Source organism: Diceros bicornis, chromosome 22 (genome assembly GCF_020826845.1).
Source record: "Diceros bicornis minor isolate mBicDic1 chromosome 22, mDicBic1.mat.cur, whole genome shotgun sequence".
NCBI classification, from domain to species: domain Eukaryota; kingdom Metazoa; phylum Chordata; class Mammalia; order Perissodactyla; family Rhinocerotidae; genus Diceros; species Diceros bicornis.
Genome location: NC_080761.1, coordinates 26,490,300 through 26,509,794, shown reverse-complemented (window position 1 = coordinate 26,509,794; position 19,495 = coordinate 26,490,300). Strand labels below are relative to the sequence as shown.

The window sequence follows — 19,495 nt, the reverse complement described above, 5'->3', positions numbered from 1 at the left end:
AAAAAAAATCAATTTTTATATCTTATAACAAAAAGCAAGGAAAGATTATTTAAAGTGACAAAAGAGAAGCAGCAAAATATTAAAGGTATAATGTACATCATGCTTTAGATAAAGAATGCCAAAAATCTTGCCAGTATTTATTTTGGGAGGAAAGTATATCTTACAGAATCCCTGATGCTCTCAGCTGTGATTACAGCTAGGAGAGTCCAGCCCCCATCTCTGATGTCAGGCTGGATCATACTTAATCCAGCCCAAACAGAGGAGACGTTATCCTGTTTCAAAGATTGCCTGAGAGGAAAGTCCTCTTCAGATAGGTGAGGAAATATTTTGTTATTTCTCACTGCGTATGTCAACAGAATTTCAAATATTTTGTATGAAATTCCAATTTCTTTAACCTTTCTTCGCACTTTTTTCCAGTGCACTGTGACTAACTCTCTGTGGATTTCTCTGCCTTTGTCCTGTGTAGAGTTCAACATGGGTGGTGGTGATGGAAAGCCAGCAAAGGAGCTTACCCTTTATTTGCACCTTGGTGTTATGTAGCTTTTTAAGACACGTGATGTCTTAAAATGTGAGAGGAGTCACATTTTACTTTACTGATTACTCCTAGTATTATGTAGTTTAAGAATCATTTGGTACTTTGTTTTCTCCACTTTGAGCTTTGGGAAGGGGAAACCCCAAACATCCTTTCAGTAGTCAGTAGACATGACTATGGGGACCCCATTCTGGCACATAAATCTTGAGAAGATCAAGTGTTTATCTGATGACAGACTAGACAAGGAAAAAGACAGATATGTGGTGCCTTTCCTCGAGGTCCCTCTTGAAGTCCTATGGCTTCTAAAACTAGCTGTATCCATGGCCAGATTTAAAGATCTGAGGAAGTGAGCCTTATCACCATCATTTACATGACACGATTAGGGGCCCAAGTGCACAGGGCACTGCAAAGACACAGAGGTGCCTTCTTGCATCACCAGGAGCTTGTACAGTCTACCAAAAGAAGCATCCACGCACTCACACATCGGGACCCCACAGAGAGACACCAGCAAAAAAGAAAGACCTTCCCCAATTACAGTTTCGAGACTTCAGATCCATTGTGAAACAAAAGCAGACTCTCCGAAGTTCGTCCCCTCCATCGGGCTGGCAATTAAATACTACACAGAGCACATAACTCAGATTGCATTCCAATTATCTTCAAGTGCTGTAGGGCACAAATCACTCACTCGGCAATTAAACAAATTCTGGGATGTCACAAAATGTTTTAAGGGAGGGAAGGATTCTGAAGTTGGCAGAAGGACCAAAGAACAGGAAGAAGAGAAAAATGAGGCATTCCAGAATTCGCCCTCAGCCCACTTCTTGGTTTCGCAGTTACCCCAATTTTACAGAGCCCCTGCCTTGAAAATGATTACAATGCAATACAATATAATCACAGCCAGTGACGTTCAACACATGGCTGAAGTTAAAGCAAAAAAACCTGGCTGGCTGGGCTCATCAGACATCTCTGCCAAGTTAGGTCGATGGAATGCCTGTTCTCACATATAAAGAAACAAAGACATTTTTCCAAGAAATTATCAACATGAGCCAATTATTGCGTGTGTACAAATACACACATACACATATAATACATAATACAGCACTGTTACCGCCTTGGGTCCACCATGGGAAAGCTATAAAAACAGTAATGGATATAATATTTTTAAAACCACATTAATATCCTCTTCCATACTCTCTAAGGGCCCATTCTCTGTTCATGGGAGTCATCCACTGCCTTGAGAGGGATTGGAATAAAGTTGGTATGTAAGGACGAAAAAGGCCAATGACTCCTCTGCCTTCTAAAATCGGATTTGTGAGTCGATCATCAGGCAGCAGTCTAAATCAGGCTTTGTGGATAGAGAGGAGTTTCCTCAATTCCAAAGGCTCTTTGCAATTAAGAGCTAAGCCTGGTGAACAGTGATCCTCAGAACTGCACTAGAAGCCACAGGGCAGAGAACTAGGGCAGGGCCACACGTGTATGGGAAGTTGCTCTATGAAAGGAAGGCAGGGGAAAGAGTCTTCTTTCCTGGAAAGAAAAGGGGTAAAGAGGAAGACAGGTAAGAGGTCAGCCCTGGGGATACTGCTACCTGTTGTATAATGAAGAATTTGTCTGGTCTTTGTCCTGGGTTCCTGGCATGCTGTTTCTAAATCCCTTGGAATCTCCTGAGGGATAGGAGTACTCACAGTGGTGGACCCCCTAGATAGCTTCAGGATGGGGCTGGTCACCAGAAAGACCAATGACATAATCAGAAGGTTGGGAGGTTGAGCCAGCCAGACGTCCAGGGAGGGATGGAGGGCAGGAGATAGTGTTCAATCAGGTGGCCAATGATTCAATCAATCATGTCTACATAATGAGACCTCCCAAAAACTGTGGACACTGAAGCTCAATGGAGCTTCTTGGTTGGTGAAGACATTGATGTGCCAGGAGGGTGATGTGCCCTCATTCCATGAGGAGAGGGCAGGGAAACTCTGTGTCTTCCCCCAGACCTTGCCCATGGCTCTCTTCATTTGGCTGGTCCTCCTGATTTATATCCTTCATAATAAAACTCTAATCACAAGCAGTGCTTTCCTGAGTTCTGTGAGTCATTATAGCAAATTACTGAACCTGAGGGGGACATGAGAACCCTTGAATTTATAGCCAGTCAGTCAGAAGTGTGGGTGGCCTGGGGACCCTCAAATCGTGGGAGTCCTGGCATCTGAATTAAGAGGAGTCTTGTTGGGGACTAAGCTCTTTAATTTGTGGGTCTGTGCTAACTCTGAGTAGTTAGTGTCAGAATTGAACTGCAGTACACCCAGGTGGGGCTGAAATGGAATACTCACCCTTCAGGGTCTGAACCTGCTGTGTTTGGGGGGGTGGGTGCAGGGAGAAGGAGGAATGAGGCACTAAAAACGCAGAGGCAGATTTACTGTGAAGCTAATGGAGCGTGAGCTCCAGGACTCTCACTTCATAAGCTCCTTCCAAGGCTCTGGCAGGGCCCCTCACTATGTGTGCAGATGGTCAGACACTTTTACAGAATTTGCCAACGTAAGACATTTTTGCACGGCTTGTTTTAAAGAGTTCCCTGACCCACCCAACCATCAGATTCTAGAAGCTTCAGGCTTGACAACCCCCTGGTGGTGACTTAGCAATTGTTGAGAAAAGGGCTAGTCTATCCTGAATGTTGTAGCACACGGTGAATAAAGTAGCCAAGAATTTGCAGATTCCCAAATAGGGCGCAAAAGAGCTGAGAGCACTATGAGCCCAGAAAGGCCAGGCGTCTTCATGAGACTCCACAGTGCAGGAAAGCTGCTGACTGGAGACTGTGGCCAAGGCCCCAGAGACAGGACTGACCAGTAGCCCTGCACTGAGCCCAGCCAAGACCCACAGGAGAGCAGGAGAACCATGGTGCCCAACTCCAAAGCCATGATGAATCACCAGCTTCTACCTTTATCCAGATGCCATCTTGGGAAGGAAGCTGGGACAGGAGACCCCAGGAGAAGAGAAACAGCCCATAGGGTACATGAATGTTGAACTGACTACCCCAGAAAGATGAAGCTAACCTGAGACTGGCTAACGCCAAAGAAATTTGTTTAACAGGGATTTCAAAATAACTTAAAAAGCCTTTTTTTTTTTTTTAAACTGAGCTGTGCTTGAAATTGTGATCCGCCTCATTTAAAACAACATTACAAATACAGAAAAAAGTTTAAAATCTTCCAACTAAACAGATTGTCTAAAGGACACTGTGGGAATTTTTAGCATACTATGATGATAAAATAAAACCTGTTTGTGATGAAACCATAATAAAATTTTCAAAGTGGCCATATCACTTAAATTTAACCTACGTGTTCTGAGGCAGAGACTGCTAGCTAGTCACTAAAATCTTATTTTCCTGGGCTCACAGCCAGATCCCATTTCCCAGTCTCCGTTATGGCTAGTGTGGCCACATGTTGGAGCTGTGGCCAATGGAACGTGAGCAGAAGTGATATGTAACCGTTCAGACCCGGCCCATCAGAACTCCACACCCACCACACCATGCTGTTCTCCCCACTTCCAGCTCACTGGGATGGAGCTGACTAAGCTGGCAGAGGCTCTGTCAGCCTGGATCCCTGAATGGCCACGTGGAGAACAGCCACCCCCACCACCCAGAAACACCCACCTTGGACTTTTATGTGAGAAATAAAATTCTACTTATTTTATTGGATAGGCCCGTGAACAGGGCATGTTTGGGTTCATCTGTTGGAGCAGGGAACATTACCATAGGCTATACTCATACCTCAATCCAGTGCTCTTTCAATTTGGCAATCAATGGGCGTTTACTATTTGCACACAAAAGTCCTAAGTTCTAACAAGATCCAGCTTATCACCCAGTCAGAAAAGCAGGCCTGTTGGCAGCTACCAAGAATACCAGAAAATTGGATTTGAGCTTTGACAGAAGAACAAGCCATGTGAGAGCCCAGGGGAAAATGCAATTAGCGTTTATCTGTGAAAGCATCACTGAAGTGCTGGCGATTGAGTTGGGCCTTGAAGGATGAGGAAAGTTCAAAAGAAAGAGGAGGGGAGGGAAGTTCACTCCAGACTGAACATGAGTCCTCAAACATTTTATCCAGTGGGATGTGATGCTAAAGACAGAAAAAATATCGTTCTGTTCACCCCAGGGAATAGAATCAAGGCCAGGGAGGAACAGCTACAGGGAAAGAGGATTCTGTTCAAAGGGAGGAAGAACCAACAATCGGGGCTGACCGCACACTGGAGGGGCCATGCAGACAAGAAGGCAGAGTGTTTCCTTGAGGGACGGCCAGCATCTTGGCATGGGCACTGTGGAGAATGTGATTTAAGCACGAGATGGGTAGCTGCTCCATTCAGCTGCCTTCCAACTTTGGATTCTATGTGTCTTCGATGCCTCTGCCAAGCAGGCTTTGTACAACATTGCCAGGAAAAAGAAGAATTATTTTAGCCTTGTTACAGCATTTCTTAAAAGACAGTCCTTGTCAAATTCCCCTTCAAGGCTGTGTTGGCTGGGTTCAAGCAACGGTTCAATCATAAGCCAGTGAAGACCATCTCTGCATATCCAGGCCCACGAGAAAATATAATGTTATTATCAAAAAAGCTTAATAGGCTGATATTAAACAGGATTGCTACTGGTGAACAAGAAAACAAATGACAGTAAGCATCTATTTTGAACGCCTAGTCCATGGGGCATTCTGCATTAATTGCACGTCCTGGTTAATGGTAAGATACCAGCTCATACCAAATATGGACAAACAGTTGTCAAAAGACTGAATTACAAAAAGATATATTACAATAAAGCTGTACTGAGAACAGTTTCATCCTTCTTGGGTGACTTGGTATCTTGCAAGACACCTTAGAGTGAAAATTATAAACACCAATTTCACAGTGTAGTTTTGTAAAACAAACTAGTTTTTCATTTTCAGGTGTGCATGTTATAGATAAAAGGAAGTCTACTAGATACACTAAAAAGAGAAATACTATGCTAACATTACCAGTAAGTTAGTAACTTTCCACTTTCCTCTTATAAGGTTACAATTTCATTCTCACAAACATTCGTTGAGTCTCTACCATGTGCTAGGCACTGTGCTAATCATTAGCGATATACACTGAATAAAAAAAAGAAGCAATGAGGTACAGTAGCGCCTCCTTATCCACAGCGGATACGTTCCAAGGCCCCCAATGGATGCCTGAAACTGGGAATAGTACCAAACCCTATATATATACCATGTTTTTTCCTATACATACGTATTTGAAGCTCGACAGCAAAACCAGCACAAATTTCTTTTTCCTTCTTCACAATTTCACGGAGGATTCGATCTTAGCAACCTCAGTATACGATTTTTATTCTTATTAAGTCGAGAACTTTCACCTTTTCACTTAAAGGAAGCACTTTGTGGCTTCTCTTTGGCGTATCCGAATTGCCAGCGTCACTACTCTTGTGCTTTGGGGTCATTATTAAGTAAAATAAGGGTGACTTGAACACAAGCACTGCCATACCATGACAGTTGATCTGATACCCGAGACAGCTACTAAGTGACCAACAGGTGGGTAGAGTATACACTGTGGATACGCTGGACAAAGGGATGAGTCACATCCTGCGGAACGTAGCGGGAAGGTGCGAGATTTCATCACACTACTCAGAACAGCATGCAATTTAAAACTTATCAATTGTTTATGTCTGAAATTCTCCACTTAATATTTTCGGACCTTGGTTGACCACAGGAAACTGAAACCATGGAAAGCGAAACCACGAATAAGGGGGGACCACTGTATTCTAAATTTGAAAACTTCCTAAGAATCATAATGTTATTTTTTTTCTTAAGAGTATTTCCCAATGATTATTTAAAAAAATGATAAGTTCAGCTACATTCTTGCCCAACAAATAAGGTTATTTTGCTTGTAATATCTGGAGATCATACATATGTAAAGATTGACTTTAAAATGTTGGCCTAGATTGTTGTCTCATCTCCTGTAATAATATTCCACGCACTTAATTTGTTGCTTAAATAAAAGAGAAAGGAAATAGAATTTTCTCAAGCTCAGAAATGATGAAACAAACACAAAACTCTTCACATTCTAGAATGCATCTTAATTATACGGCTACAACCTCACAACAGTGAAACAAAAGAAATCCATAAAACTCTATCCTGAGGCCACTGGAATATTTGGATGTGACCGGAAAAACAATCACACAAAAGTTACATTTCACACGTCATTGTTCAACCATAAATATGAGCAATGCTTTCTTAGTCTCTTTCTTCTCAGAATAATCTTTTTGAAATTCAGGTCTTGTCTCTCTCATCATACAGCATCCTGAGTAAATCCCATCTCAACTGGTGCCAACACCTGTCTGCGTTTCTTATCCAACCTCAAAATACCTCCCATCACCTTTCCAATCACCTACCTACTCACATCCTGGGTCCTAAAATCCATGTCTCACAAGGTTTGGGAATTGCATTCCCTTTCGAAAACAACAGCTTCTATTTTGTTTGGTTTTCACCCAACTGCACTTACTATTTCCAGAGTGCATTTACTGGCCCTGCCTGGAATGCGTGTCCCAGATTGCTCTGTCTATCTAGGTACTAAGTCTGCTCCCAGTAACGGAAAGTAGGGCTGAACCTTCAAATGGAAGATTCACGCCACCCTCACCATTCACATGTCACTCCTAGGTGAATTTTGATATGTCTGTCCTCCCCGGGAATATTCTGAGATTTCATTTCCCCAGTAGAAATGAGAAATCAACATTTTCCAAAAGGGGGATAAAACCTCAAATCATAGACTAACATTTCCAAGCATCAGTGACCCGCATCCCAGGCCCCAGTCTGTGTTTGCGATGGACAGAACAGATCAAGCCAAAACTGGGCACACCAATGCATCAGCACTCATTCTTATTTCTAGCCAGCTGTGTGATCCTGCATAGTCACTTAACCTCTCTGGGCCACAACTGCTTTGTCTGTAAAACCAAGAAAGTACCTTGACACCTTCCAGCTCTAATGCTCTTTAACAAGGCAGTTAGAAAATGCCACTGTCCCTGAACTATCTCTGCAGGTGGTGGAAAACTACAACTGATTATAGACCATGAAATGAGGGGGAACAATTAAAAACATCTCGAAGGCCCCCTTCCACATTTTGATTCTAACTCCAAGAGAGTGAGGCATGACCAGGCAATTGGTCATAAAACATTAGTGGGTCTCACAGCTCTAATAATTCAGTACTTCCAATGGCCGACTCAGCTCCAGCAAAAATTCTTCATTATATTACACAGCACGGCCTTGAAATGCAGAACGACTCCACTTCAACTGCAGAATGATTTTATCCGTGTTCAAGATCCCCCTCCCCTTTTATTGGCAACTTGTCCCCACCAAAGAATTCCAGCTCTTGACTCCCGATTTCTCCAAGCCAACAAGAACACTGCGCCTCGCAAGGACGTGCAGAAAGCCAGGCTTACCCGCAGCCACTGCTTCTCCGTGAGCGCGTCGCTGTAGTCCACGTCCCGGCGCTGGCGAGACCCCCGCCCAAATATTTTCTCCTCCTCCTCTTCACATGTAAGCCGCTCGACTTCGGCGTCATCTTTAATAATCCAGGAAGGCAGCTCATCTTCCTCCATCAAGCGAGGCTTGCGCTTCGGGTTCCGCGCATCCTCCCGCCGCCGGTCCATGTCCATACGCTGGAGGTGTGAACACAAGTTTCACCAACAGGCAAGGGGATGCCGTACAGTAGACTTGACGGCACGTAAAACTTGCACAAGTCGCCTCCTATGGCTGCAGGGTCCCTCTCAGCTTCCCCCCCTGGAGCCCCTCTATCCTGACTTGTTCTAGCCCATCCCTAAAGCACATTGTTTGGGCAGGGAATCCGCAAGGTCAGATCCCTTCCCTTCCTCTGTACCCATCGTTGAAATTTATTTGTACATTAAAAAAGAATACTCTTTAAAAATTCCTTTTCTTAGTCTATGCGGGTGCAAAACCACCCCTTAAGTAATAGTGAGAAAATTCAAATTGGGGATGTATTTTAAAAATACGAGCCCTGGCGATACAATTCGTTGCTTCCCTGGCATATAAATATTCTTCAAGCATATAAAAGAGAAAGTTCATTAAGAAAATTTCCTTTTACTCAATAGGGCTCGTGCTTTTAATTAAACAACCAGGGAAAAAAATCAGCGAGCTCAGTGTCACTACCAAAGAGCCACCCTTGGTCGACTCAGACATGCGGGCACATAAATGGTTTGATTCTTCAGTTGGCTGTGAATGTTTTGAATTGTCAGAGCACCACAGGCTCTGTGAGCGGAATGCCCCTCAATTCTTTAGCTTTTAAAAAGTTTATCTCCTATGAAAATGTTATTCTACAGAGAGACAGACCTCAGACATAATCTCATCTCAGCTGATCAAGTTATACGTGAAATAGCTCCCTTTAGTATCCTGTCATAGCCTTCAAAATCCCTATTTCCCCTCCACCTATTCTCTTTTATAAAATCCACTTCACTTGCAATTAAACTAAGTGCCACATACTTGGCTATAACTTATAACTAAACAATCTGATAGCTAAAATAATAGCAAATGAAACCTCCACGGAATTGCTATACACATTAGTGATATGTATCACTGGCTGGCTGTACCATTTCTACAATCAAATAAACCATTAACCATTAAATTATTTACTTTTCCCTCTTTCTTCCTTCAGTTCTACCGTACTGAAACAGGGATTCAATATACATAATTTTTTCTTAGAAGCTAAAACTGGTAACAAAATGTAAATGAAATTTCTATTCAAATTCAAATTTGACCTCTAGAACCTATTTAAAAATTAAAACTCTAGTGCCTTTAAACTACGCTTAAACATTTTTGGAAATCATTATGTTCCCAAGATGAGATAGGCTTGGAAGCATGGCGGAGCCCCATTTGTGGATAAATGTGGCCATCCTGCTCTGTCATGTGCTGTAGTTAGCTGGAGAGGCTGTTCTTAATCCTGCCTTCTAATGCTCCGGTATCGGAAATGGGATCCACCAAACCTTTGTAATTAGCACACAGACATTGCCATGTTAATAGTGCAATGTAAAGAGGAGCTTCTCAAGGTAATCTCCTAATAATTATTAGATAAAAGACATTTTTGTTAATGCACTACACTGAGATGACAAAATGTTGCCACTTCAATTTTTGGTTATACTATGACAATTACCTATACCAAGACCTGTAAAATGACTTATGCCATGCACTTGTCTGCCATTGAGGAAATAAATCTTTTCTGATATAAAAGCAAATAAATTGCACTTTTTTTTTCTTTTAGGCAGGGTAGATGAAATTTTTAATAAGATAAAGTTCTGATGGTTGCATCTCTTCCCAGACATTTCTACCTGCAGAATACCAGTATAAAATCTGAGGTTGATATTCAAGTTAAGAAAAGTCTAATTTACTATTTAGTTACTACATAAATATGTTTGCCTTGAGGCCCAATAATAAACCTTATAAGTATAATTATTTTTAAAAATACTTCTTGCCTTTGTAGAGAACATAGCATCTGAAAGCTTAATGTTTGTACGTTAGCAAAATATTTCAGATATGTATCTTGAGCCGTCAAAGATCTTTTTAGGTAAAATTCATAGGTAATCAGTGTGAGAGATGAACTTTTTCTGAAGTCACATTTTTAGCAGGAGAAAGTAAGAAAAATGTTTAAAACAAAGTTTTATTTTAAAGAGACTATCTATTTAATGTGTGCTGTTTAACTACAGTGTCTGATATAAAATCAAATGTTTGTATTAATTTTATGTGGAGAATTAACATTTTTATAATAATAAAGAGTTTAAATATTTGATATCCAAAGACTTATTCTAGCTCACATTCTATTCTTATTTCTCACTAAACTTTTTAATCTTTAATCAGAGTAGCTGGCAAGGATTCAAACTTGATTTCCTGCCCCCTGGTGGAGGTGCTGATGAACAGTGAATTGGCCAAAGGCAGCCAGCCAATTAGATTTTAAAAAACCAAACCAGATACAAAGCAAAACAAAAATCTGTATAATCCAAAAATGAGAGGTCAACCTTTAAGAAACAAGTAGAATATTCACAAAATCAGTGCGTACAAAAACCGTGCCCTAACCATCTTCACCTATTCCAAGCCTGTTCTTTGCATGATAGAATATTCCCACATTAAAAGAAGGCTGTGCCTTGACCATACACACGTTTTTTTCTGAGGTTTTCAATTTCAACAAATATCCAGCCCAAAAGTAAGAAAGGAGAAGGACGCAAATCTTTTTGTCTTATTTCGGGGCTGCTGATGGAAATCTCCATCTCTGGGCCTGATGTAATTTCTATAATGGCAGGCAGCTTATCCTTTCCAGGGTCTCAGGAGGATGTGAGGCAAGAGCAGGGCTGAATTACTGCCAATGAGTGATCAGCCAGGGGAGCTGAGGGCCTCTTGCCCTGTACTGTGTTCTCCAGTAATCTACATTGTAATAAATTCCTCAAGGAGAGAAAAGACGTCTATTTCCTATGTGTATCTCTAATTTCTCTAAATAGAGAATAATCTATAAAGTTGGTGACCAACAACATGAGTTAAGAATTTAGATTTTATGAACACCCTATGTTGACCATGCTGTTAAAGTCTCTTTTCTGCCATTTCTCTACAAAATGGCTTTACCTGGGTAGGGCAGTCATTTGCGGAGGGGAGAGGGGGGAAGAGTGCACATACTAGGTTAGGAGTGATTACCATGGCTACCTAAAAGTTTCCTGAGAAAGAATTAAATGTCTTTTATCTTGAATCATTACACGTGAACACAATCACTGTTCCCTAGACAAAAATCACAAACTCACAAAAATAATGTGAGCCTCCACACAGCTGGACCTCCTTTCTCAGACCGTCTAGGCTAAAAAGGCAGAGATTGCAAACTCTGTGGGTCATAGTTGGCCCACAGTCGTGTTTTGTTTGGCCTGCGGTATTAGAAAATAATAAAAAATTGAATTTAGTTGCAAACATTTCAAAATCCAGAGATTGCATATAAAAACGTAGGTTTCCAGCTTCTCTTGAAAATTTGGAGTTTCTGGCTCCATGGGGCTCCCATTCCTACCTTGCACCTTGGTCCCCCTTAGACAAACCACCTTCAGGTCACCACCATCCACCCACCCCTGTCCACTTGCTTCACTCACGCAAATGACTTGTATGAGACCTGAAGACATTCAAATTTGGGACTCTGCTTTGGGGGTTCTAGAGCATTCAACCCCAGAGTGACTGCTGACATTTATTCACACACTCCACAATCAGGCTAAATCTTATAAAGATCATAATCACTGAAGGTACCGAGGGAGCCTCGCAACCTTCTACATCCTGATCCATGCTGACACCTGCACAAGGCCTGCAATTTTGCAAAGGCCACCATTCACTCAACAGTATTTATTAAGCAACTACTATGTGCCAGTAACTGTTCTGAGCAAGGGGGATAGACACAGAGGTAAATAAAATAGCTATAGCAATGCCTTAAGAATGTAGTAGAATATTACTTCTGAGAGCCTCCCTCACCAGCCAAGGGGCTTGCTCCTGGTACGTACCGGCCTTGTGGCAGGCCACACACATACATCAAATTCAGGCCTCAGGAAAATTACAGACGACTACGTATCATGGAATGTCAAGGTTGAAACCATGGATATTAAATCCTCAAAGGTCAAGGTTCTTTTATATCTACTTTGTACCAGTGAAATTCGACCAATTTTGATCTTTAAATGTCGGCTGCACATTGATGCACATCTGGAAGGTTCCTATTTGCTCAAGCAGGCTCTCTTCACCAACAAGAAGAGGAATGACTGTGCTGTTTTAGTTGCTGTCCACCCACTCCCACAGGGAACATATTTGTTTTGATCCAGGAAGGAGACAGCTAGGGCATAGTTATAAACTCTGCCTAAGGAGCAGCGCAGGTTTCCTGAATGATGCTGGCCTGGGATTAGAAATGAGCTGGGAGTGGGGAAGGGGGTCTGTGATAAGCTGTAGACCACATGGCCTGTCCAGAGGGTGCAGCTGCTACTTAGCCCGAGCCAGCTGTTTCCATCTAGAGATGTGGGCCTGATACTACCCGCTGTCATTTTTCAGGAGAAGCCAGAAATCGGGATCCTTTTTGTGTTGGCAACAAATTCGAAATTTTAAAAAACACTGCGTGGGCCAAACAAAATATGTTTGCAGGCTAAATCCAGCCAGTTTGCAGCCTCTGGCCTGAAGGAAAGGCACAGGCCTGACAAATGACATTCAGCCAGGGCATGCAGGCTCCAGACATCTTGCGTGAACAGAGAAAGGGGCAGAGGAACAAGGCATTTGTTTCCGTGATTTTCTGTAATATTACCATGAAAAGATCAAATTCTTCTTCTCGTCGAGCAATCATTTGGTTCAGAGTCTCATCGTCTGGTACCTCATCTTCTTCCTGGGGTTAAGAACAGAATGATTTAATAGGCTTAAGGAGAGAGGTCAGACCACTGGGGCGAGGTACACACAAGTAAAGTGGATCCATCCTCCAGACCACAGGGATCCCGTTTCTCAAGCCAGAAAGAAAAGAAAAGGGTCACTGGGTATAGTACTTGCCATTATTATTTTGCAAGCTATTCAGATCATCTTCCTAGAGCAAAATCTGTTTAGGGAGGAGATGTTCCCCCTAAGAAATACTGGTTCTCTTGGGTGTGTCTCTTGATTCCATTACTTTTAAAACAAGTTATTTAACAGCTCCCCGCCTCAATGACCTCATCTGTAAAATGGGTGTGATATTTACTTCACAGAGAAGATGTAAGATTTAAATGAGGAAATTCACAAGAAAAAGTGCCTAACATTAATTCTTTTAATTCTATTAACCTTATTCCAAATATAAATGCTTATTTTCAAAGCTTTACAAAAACACGAGTATGTGAAACTTTGTGACCAGGCACAGAGCAAGACCATAAAAATCATATATATACATCAAATATATAGCCTTAAGATATGTTTAATCAATGTATTTCAGTGATCATTATTATACTAATACTTACAGCTGTGGATGTGACAACTCAAAAGGTATCAATAACAAAACTCCCACAAAACTATACTTAATTAAAATAATTTAAATGCAATAGAGAAAGCAATTACATAAGGGCTAACATTTTCATTTTATATTCTGTTGGACCAAGGCACATCATCTCTCTGCAAATTTCTCAGAAATCAACAATTCTCAAGTTTTTTAGAAATGTTATGCTATGACTTACACATTTTTAAAAAAATGATTCTAAAAGCTGGGCATATACTACAGAACTTCCCTTCCAAAACGATTTTTATCTTATGTTAAAAATCAAATGGGGAATTTCAACGTACCAGCAGAGGGAAGAGAGGAAAACCCAGAACCTCATACATCCTTTTTCCTAAGTCATATGTCAAAACAAGGCAACTTGTTCTAGAAAGAGTATGAGTATAGTACTAGCAGCTTAAATGAAATGATTCTGTCGATTCAAGATAATAATTAATAGTGAAAAACCTTCTATTCTAGTTAATCTCTAGATTGATTAAAGTAAATTTGTCTAAATATTACATTTCATCTGACAAAGACACAGACTAGCAGGGAGTGGGCTGAGAATTCACAGTACAGACAATCTGGTTAACGTATTCTCTGATGAACAGATGTCCTGCTTTGCCCACCCTATTCCTAGAACCACATGTTATCCTCTCATCGCCTACACAATGGGAGGCTTGGACTTTCCTCACACTCAAGATGAAAAGATTCCCTTGTAAACTGGCAAGAAGCATGCCCACAGTGGCCTGACCTTCGGAGAGAAGGAAATGGCTAGGAAGTGTGCAATAAATCTTCCTGGGGTCTTTGTGCCCTAGTAATTCAGGGCCTGTCAACCACAGAGATGGCAGCCTATGATGCCTTGGATATTTAGGACTAGAGCTCTTGACTGAAGTCTATCACTGTCCCCAAACCTCTTCATAGCAGAACACAGGCCACCTAGAAAACGGTGGTCTGACACACTGATGGCCTGGAAGGAGTGGGGAGCCCCAGGAAGGCTGCTCACAGCTAGAAGCAACTGGCACGAGACCACTCCAGGCCCCACCTGGCAGCCGTCAGAGCTGGGAGAGATCTACATCTCCCAGCAGCCTAGGAGGGTTGGAAAGCTCTAGGCTACCTTGCATTCCATCTAAACCAGGTCAGTTGCTATTTTCACAAGGCCTACACAAAACAAATTAAGCAAAAATATAATGGAGATTACCGGCTGAGTATCAGCTCTGTCCACACCTGCTTTGTGACAATATATATCACTCACTCAATTATTTTTTTTGAACTTTCCAAGTGTGTAAACAACAATAAAATCACCTGACAATCTGATTCTAAATTTGTAGCAAATATTCAATTTCAAGAATCAAATCTGTAACACATATTCAATTTCAAGAATCAGAAATGGTGAATTATTGGAGATCAAACTTTTAAAAATATGTGTGAATGTGTATGAACGTAAGTTCATGCTTATTTTTCATCATTTTAATGAAATCTAATAGATAACTAGTCAAATACATGAGATCAGCAAGTTAGGAAGCATAATAGAAAATTCCTCTTCAATTTGCAAAAAGATTCATTTCAGGATTCCTTTAAATATCAAGATCTACTTCACATTTAGACTCATTTCAGAAAAAAAAAAGTACATGAGACTTATAAAAGAATTTGGTTTATAATTTATAGAAGATTTCAAAAATATATATCCTACTTAAGGCAAAATCAAACTATATCTAATATATGCAATGAAAATAGTATTCCATACGAATATGTCAGGTAAACCTGCTCTTCAACTTACAACTTACCCAAAGCAAATTTGTCTATCCCAAGCCAATTTTATGATAAGAATTGGCTCTGGTATTTTGTACAGTTTTCTAGACTGCATAAGAACTATATCTTTTAAACCTATTTCAAATCCATTCGGGGATGAAAATTTCATACAGAGTTACTAAGATTGGCAATCTAAAAAAATACAAGCAACTACCCAAAGATCCCCTAAGAGAAACACAATCAGTGCCTTCTTTGGACAATCTTGGCAAGTAAAGAGAGATTTGTTTTAGCCAGTAATTTTCTCAGCCTTTGGCAAGCTCTTACAGAAAAATGCGAAGTAGAGGTTAAGGTCACGCTTTCCAAGTACAAGTCAGTGAGCTAAAAACGGCTGTGAAGCCTTGTCCAACAAATGCAGCAAAGGGCTGTGAGCCCTGATCAAAAGGCAGAAGAGGCAGAGGGCTCTGGAGGACAGCAGAGAGAAAAGGCAAGGAGGGAAGCTCTGTCTTGCCGCATCTAGCTGATTTTGTCCCTTCTGGTGGCCTCTCTGCAGTTCTGCATCTGCCCTGCAGGAGGCAGCATTTACAACACGTACAACTAAGCACACTGGTTGCACCTTCCTGGGAGAAAGGAAGGAAGCATCCGCTGGCCCAGCCTGGAGATCCCTCTAGCAACTGCTTTGAAGACACTCATTTGGGTAACTTTCAGAGGCTTTCTGCACTTAGGATGTAAGATAGCAGCTAACTTATTCATTTTAATGAATGTTAGCCCAGGAAATTCCTTAAAGAACAAAGAGGTGATTCTTAATCCTTCCAAGACAAGAGGTCACTGTTTGATTTCATAAACTTGGCTTGCTCAAAAATACCTCATTTTCCTCTTCATGCTCCAGTATGGCCTGCAGGAATGCCCTCCGCTCATGGCTTGAAGACTTTTGATCAAACATGCCCGCCTGGATCACTTTCTGATCCACGTTCAGCTTGTACTTGGCGGCGGCGAGGATTTTTTCCTCCACACTGTTCACGGTGCACAGTCTCAGCACTCGGACCTCGTTCTGCTGGCCGATGCGGTGGGCTCGGTCTTGTGCCTGCAGATCCTGTGTGAGAGAATAACGGTGCTGTGAGGACCCGTGTGCCTGAGTTAGCTCAGCAAACAAATCTCCTGCCCAAGGGGGAAAGACGGGAGGGTTGTTTAATCCACCTTTACTGGTGTAAGATTCTGCTCACATTTTTAACATATACAAGTTACGTTCTTTGGAAAAATTCAAGGTTATTTCTAGTTGAGGGAATCTGGGTTCAAATTAGCCAAGGCAACTGAAACACATCTCAGGTTTTGAAATCCAGGTCTCAAAATAATTTCATCCATTCCTAGCTTCACCACTAGAACTAGTCTCTAACTGAAAAAACAAACAATAAATTCGATGTCAGAATTATGACTTCAATATTACCTACAACTAAACTTAAGTGGCAGGAGACATCTTCCCTTTGGTGTAAGGTGTTAAAGATGATTTTTAAAACATCACTGAATTATACACACATTATACATATATATATTGTACATACAGTGATTGCTCATGTAGTGAATTTCCTAATTCTGTCAAAGACTCAATCTTTAGTTTGGAGAATGAAAAGGATTACTAGTGGAGTAGTAGACTGGTCAATTTTTTGGCATAGAAATTTGGGGCTATGTATCAAAAGTGTTAAAATTGGGTATGGCTCGTGACTCAGAAATTTCACTTCTGGAAATTTATCCTAAAGAAATAATCATGGATATGCACAAAGATTGACAAATAAGGATGTACCTCTCGGCATTATATATTATTTATAATGGTTTTTTAAAAAGTAGAATTAACATTTAACAATAACAGATGGTTAAATAAATTCCAGTCGTCTACACTTTGCATGTACCAACATAGTACCATAAAAATTATATTGTACAAGAGTTAATGACACAAAGCTACAATAAGTGAAAACTACAAATTATATATGTGCATATAAGTTATATATGTGCCTGTTGTCTCCTTGTGCTACGTGAGTGACCAGGAAACTCATCTGGTCAAGAGGATGGGCTTACAGCTGTGGAGCATCAGCTCTGTGCAAAACAGGGTGCTAGGGATGCAGGATACAGGGGACAGAGCTTTGCCCTAAAAATATATGTGGGTCTAATGGGGGACACATGGAATTGTCCATGTGTCATGTGTCTGGGCCAATTAGCATTGGCCCAGAGACCATCACCTGGACCAGAGTGAATGCAAGTGACATACCAAGAAGTTTTTATTGTGTAGCCTTAAAATTAGGAAACTCTGCTTCATAGGTTTATGAAGGTTTTTATTTAAAGATTTCATTAAAACCTTTTTCTTGGGGGCTTGCCCCGTGGCCGAATGTGGTACATTATGATCTTATATGCACATACTTATCTATACCAAGAAAAGGCAGGAAGGACAGACACCAACAAGCCAATAATGTTTATATCTCCAGGTCCTAAAACTATAGGTGTTATTAAATTTTCTTCATTTGACTTTCACGCGGTTTAATGATTTTTTCCACTTTAAACAATATTACTCTTATAATAAGAAAAAGGTTTTTTTTTTTTTTTTGCTGAGGAAGATTCACCCTGAGCTAACACCTGTGCCAATCTTCCTCTATTTTGTATGTGAGATGCTGCCACAGCATGGGTGACGGGTGGTGTAGGTCCGCATCTGGAATCCAAACCTGCACAGCCGGGCCTCCGAAGCAGAGTGCATGGAACTTGAACCATTTGGCCACGGGGCTGGCCCCCGAGAAAAAAGTTTTAACGAAATCTTTAAATAAAAGCCTTCATAAACCTATGAAGCAGAGTTTCCTAATTTTAAGGCTACACAATAAAAACTTCTTGGTATGTCCCTTGCATTCACTCTGGTCCAGGTGATGGTCTCTGGGCCAATGCTAATTAGTTGTTTCCATGTGTCCCCCATTAGACCCACATATATTTTTAGGGCAAAGCTCTGTCCCCTGTATCCTGCATCCCCAGCACCCTGTTTTGCACAGAGCTGATGCTCCACAGCTGTAAGCCCATCCTCTTGACCAGATGAGTTTCCTGGTCACCCATGTAGCACAAGGAGACAACAGGCCAACAAGTCTGCCCAGGAGATCTGTCTTTGCTGCAGCGACCTTTACAATTAAACGATTAATTAGGCAAAAGTTTTTCCTCAGAAGATATTTGAATAAGTTAATATAAATATTGGGGTGCTGAACCACGAACACAGCTGGGACTCATCCAAATTCGATTCTTTTCCAAAGAGGAGAGAGTAAGGTAGATAATTAAAATCCAAAGAGGGAAAAAACCCTAAACTTCATTTTCAAACCCTTAGTTCAATCATCCCTCCCAACACATCTTCACCAGAATGGCTCAGCGGCAGCCAAGACGGCAAGATCCATGACATCAACCCCTTGACTGTCTCCTAGAACAGGGGTCAGCACACTGTTTCCATAATGGGCCCAAGAGGAAATATTCCAGGCTGTCTGGGCCAAGAGCAAACACTGAGCAACTGTTCTTACCAAAAGGCTGATAGTCCTTTTTTTTTTTTTCCCCCAATTTTACATTTTAGACTTAAAACTGTGAAAACCATTCTTTTCTCGCAGGTCATACAAACACAGGTGATGGGCCAGACTCAGCCTGTGGGTCGGAGTGTGCTGACTCCTGTCCCAGAAGATGCTGATAAACTACAGCCACACTAAGATACAGGGGGCAGCAGAATATGGCAGGTGAGAAAGCAGAGGTCATGGGTCATCTACAAACGGGGCAATGAGGTCTTGAACCCGCGGGAGCTTGTTGCAATTAGTTTTGTTTGTTTTTTGGGAGGTGGTGGCAGCAGTGATATTTTTGTGTGTGTTTAAGACCATCTATCTATTTGGAAAGTAGCAAAAATTAACATTTCTAGGCTGAAGAAGTTTATGCAATGTAGGTGTGCGAGCCCCTAAGCCAAAATGGGGGGTGGGATTTGTGACAAAGAAATAAGTGCTGTAATTATTAAATGAACGATTCAGTATTTCTGAGGTCTCAGTGGTCTGAAACTTCATCACACTGATGTAGGTGTGACTATATCTGAAGACAAGAACACAGCCTGAGAAGAGGGCCTCCAAGGTAACTGTGTGGTTGACGATGCTGCAACAGCCAGCCCTGGTGGTCTAGTGGTTAAGATTTGGCGCTCTCACCGGGTTTGTTTCCCAGCTCAGGGAACCACACCACTGTCTG

General features: G+C 41.4%; 1 protein-coding gene across 8 annotated transcripts in view; it reads right to left on the bottom strand.

The window, feature by feature from the left end:
- Positions 1–19,495, bottom strand: part of SMARCA2 (SWI/SNF related, matrix associated, actin dependent regulator of chromatin, subfamily a, member 2) — a 173,923-nt gene that overhangs the window by 54,638 nt on the left and 99,790 nt on the right. For all 8 annotated transcript variants that reach the window (XM_058565719.1, XM_058565718.1, XM_058565725.1 and 5 more), the window contains 3 exons: positions 16,131–16,358; positions 12,833–12,910; positions 7,965–8,183 (listed from right to left, as the gene is read on the bottom strand). In XM_058565719.1, the coding sequence (XP_058421702.1) occupies positions 7,965–8,183; positions 12,833–12,910; positions 16,131–16,358 (525 nt within the window). The remainder of the gene's footprint in view (positions 1–7,964; positions 8,184–12,832; positions 12,911–16,130; positions 16,359–19,495) is intronic.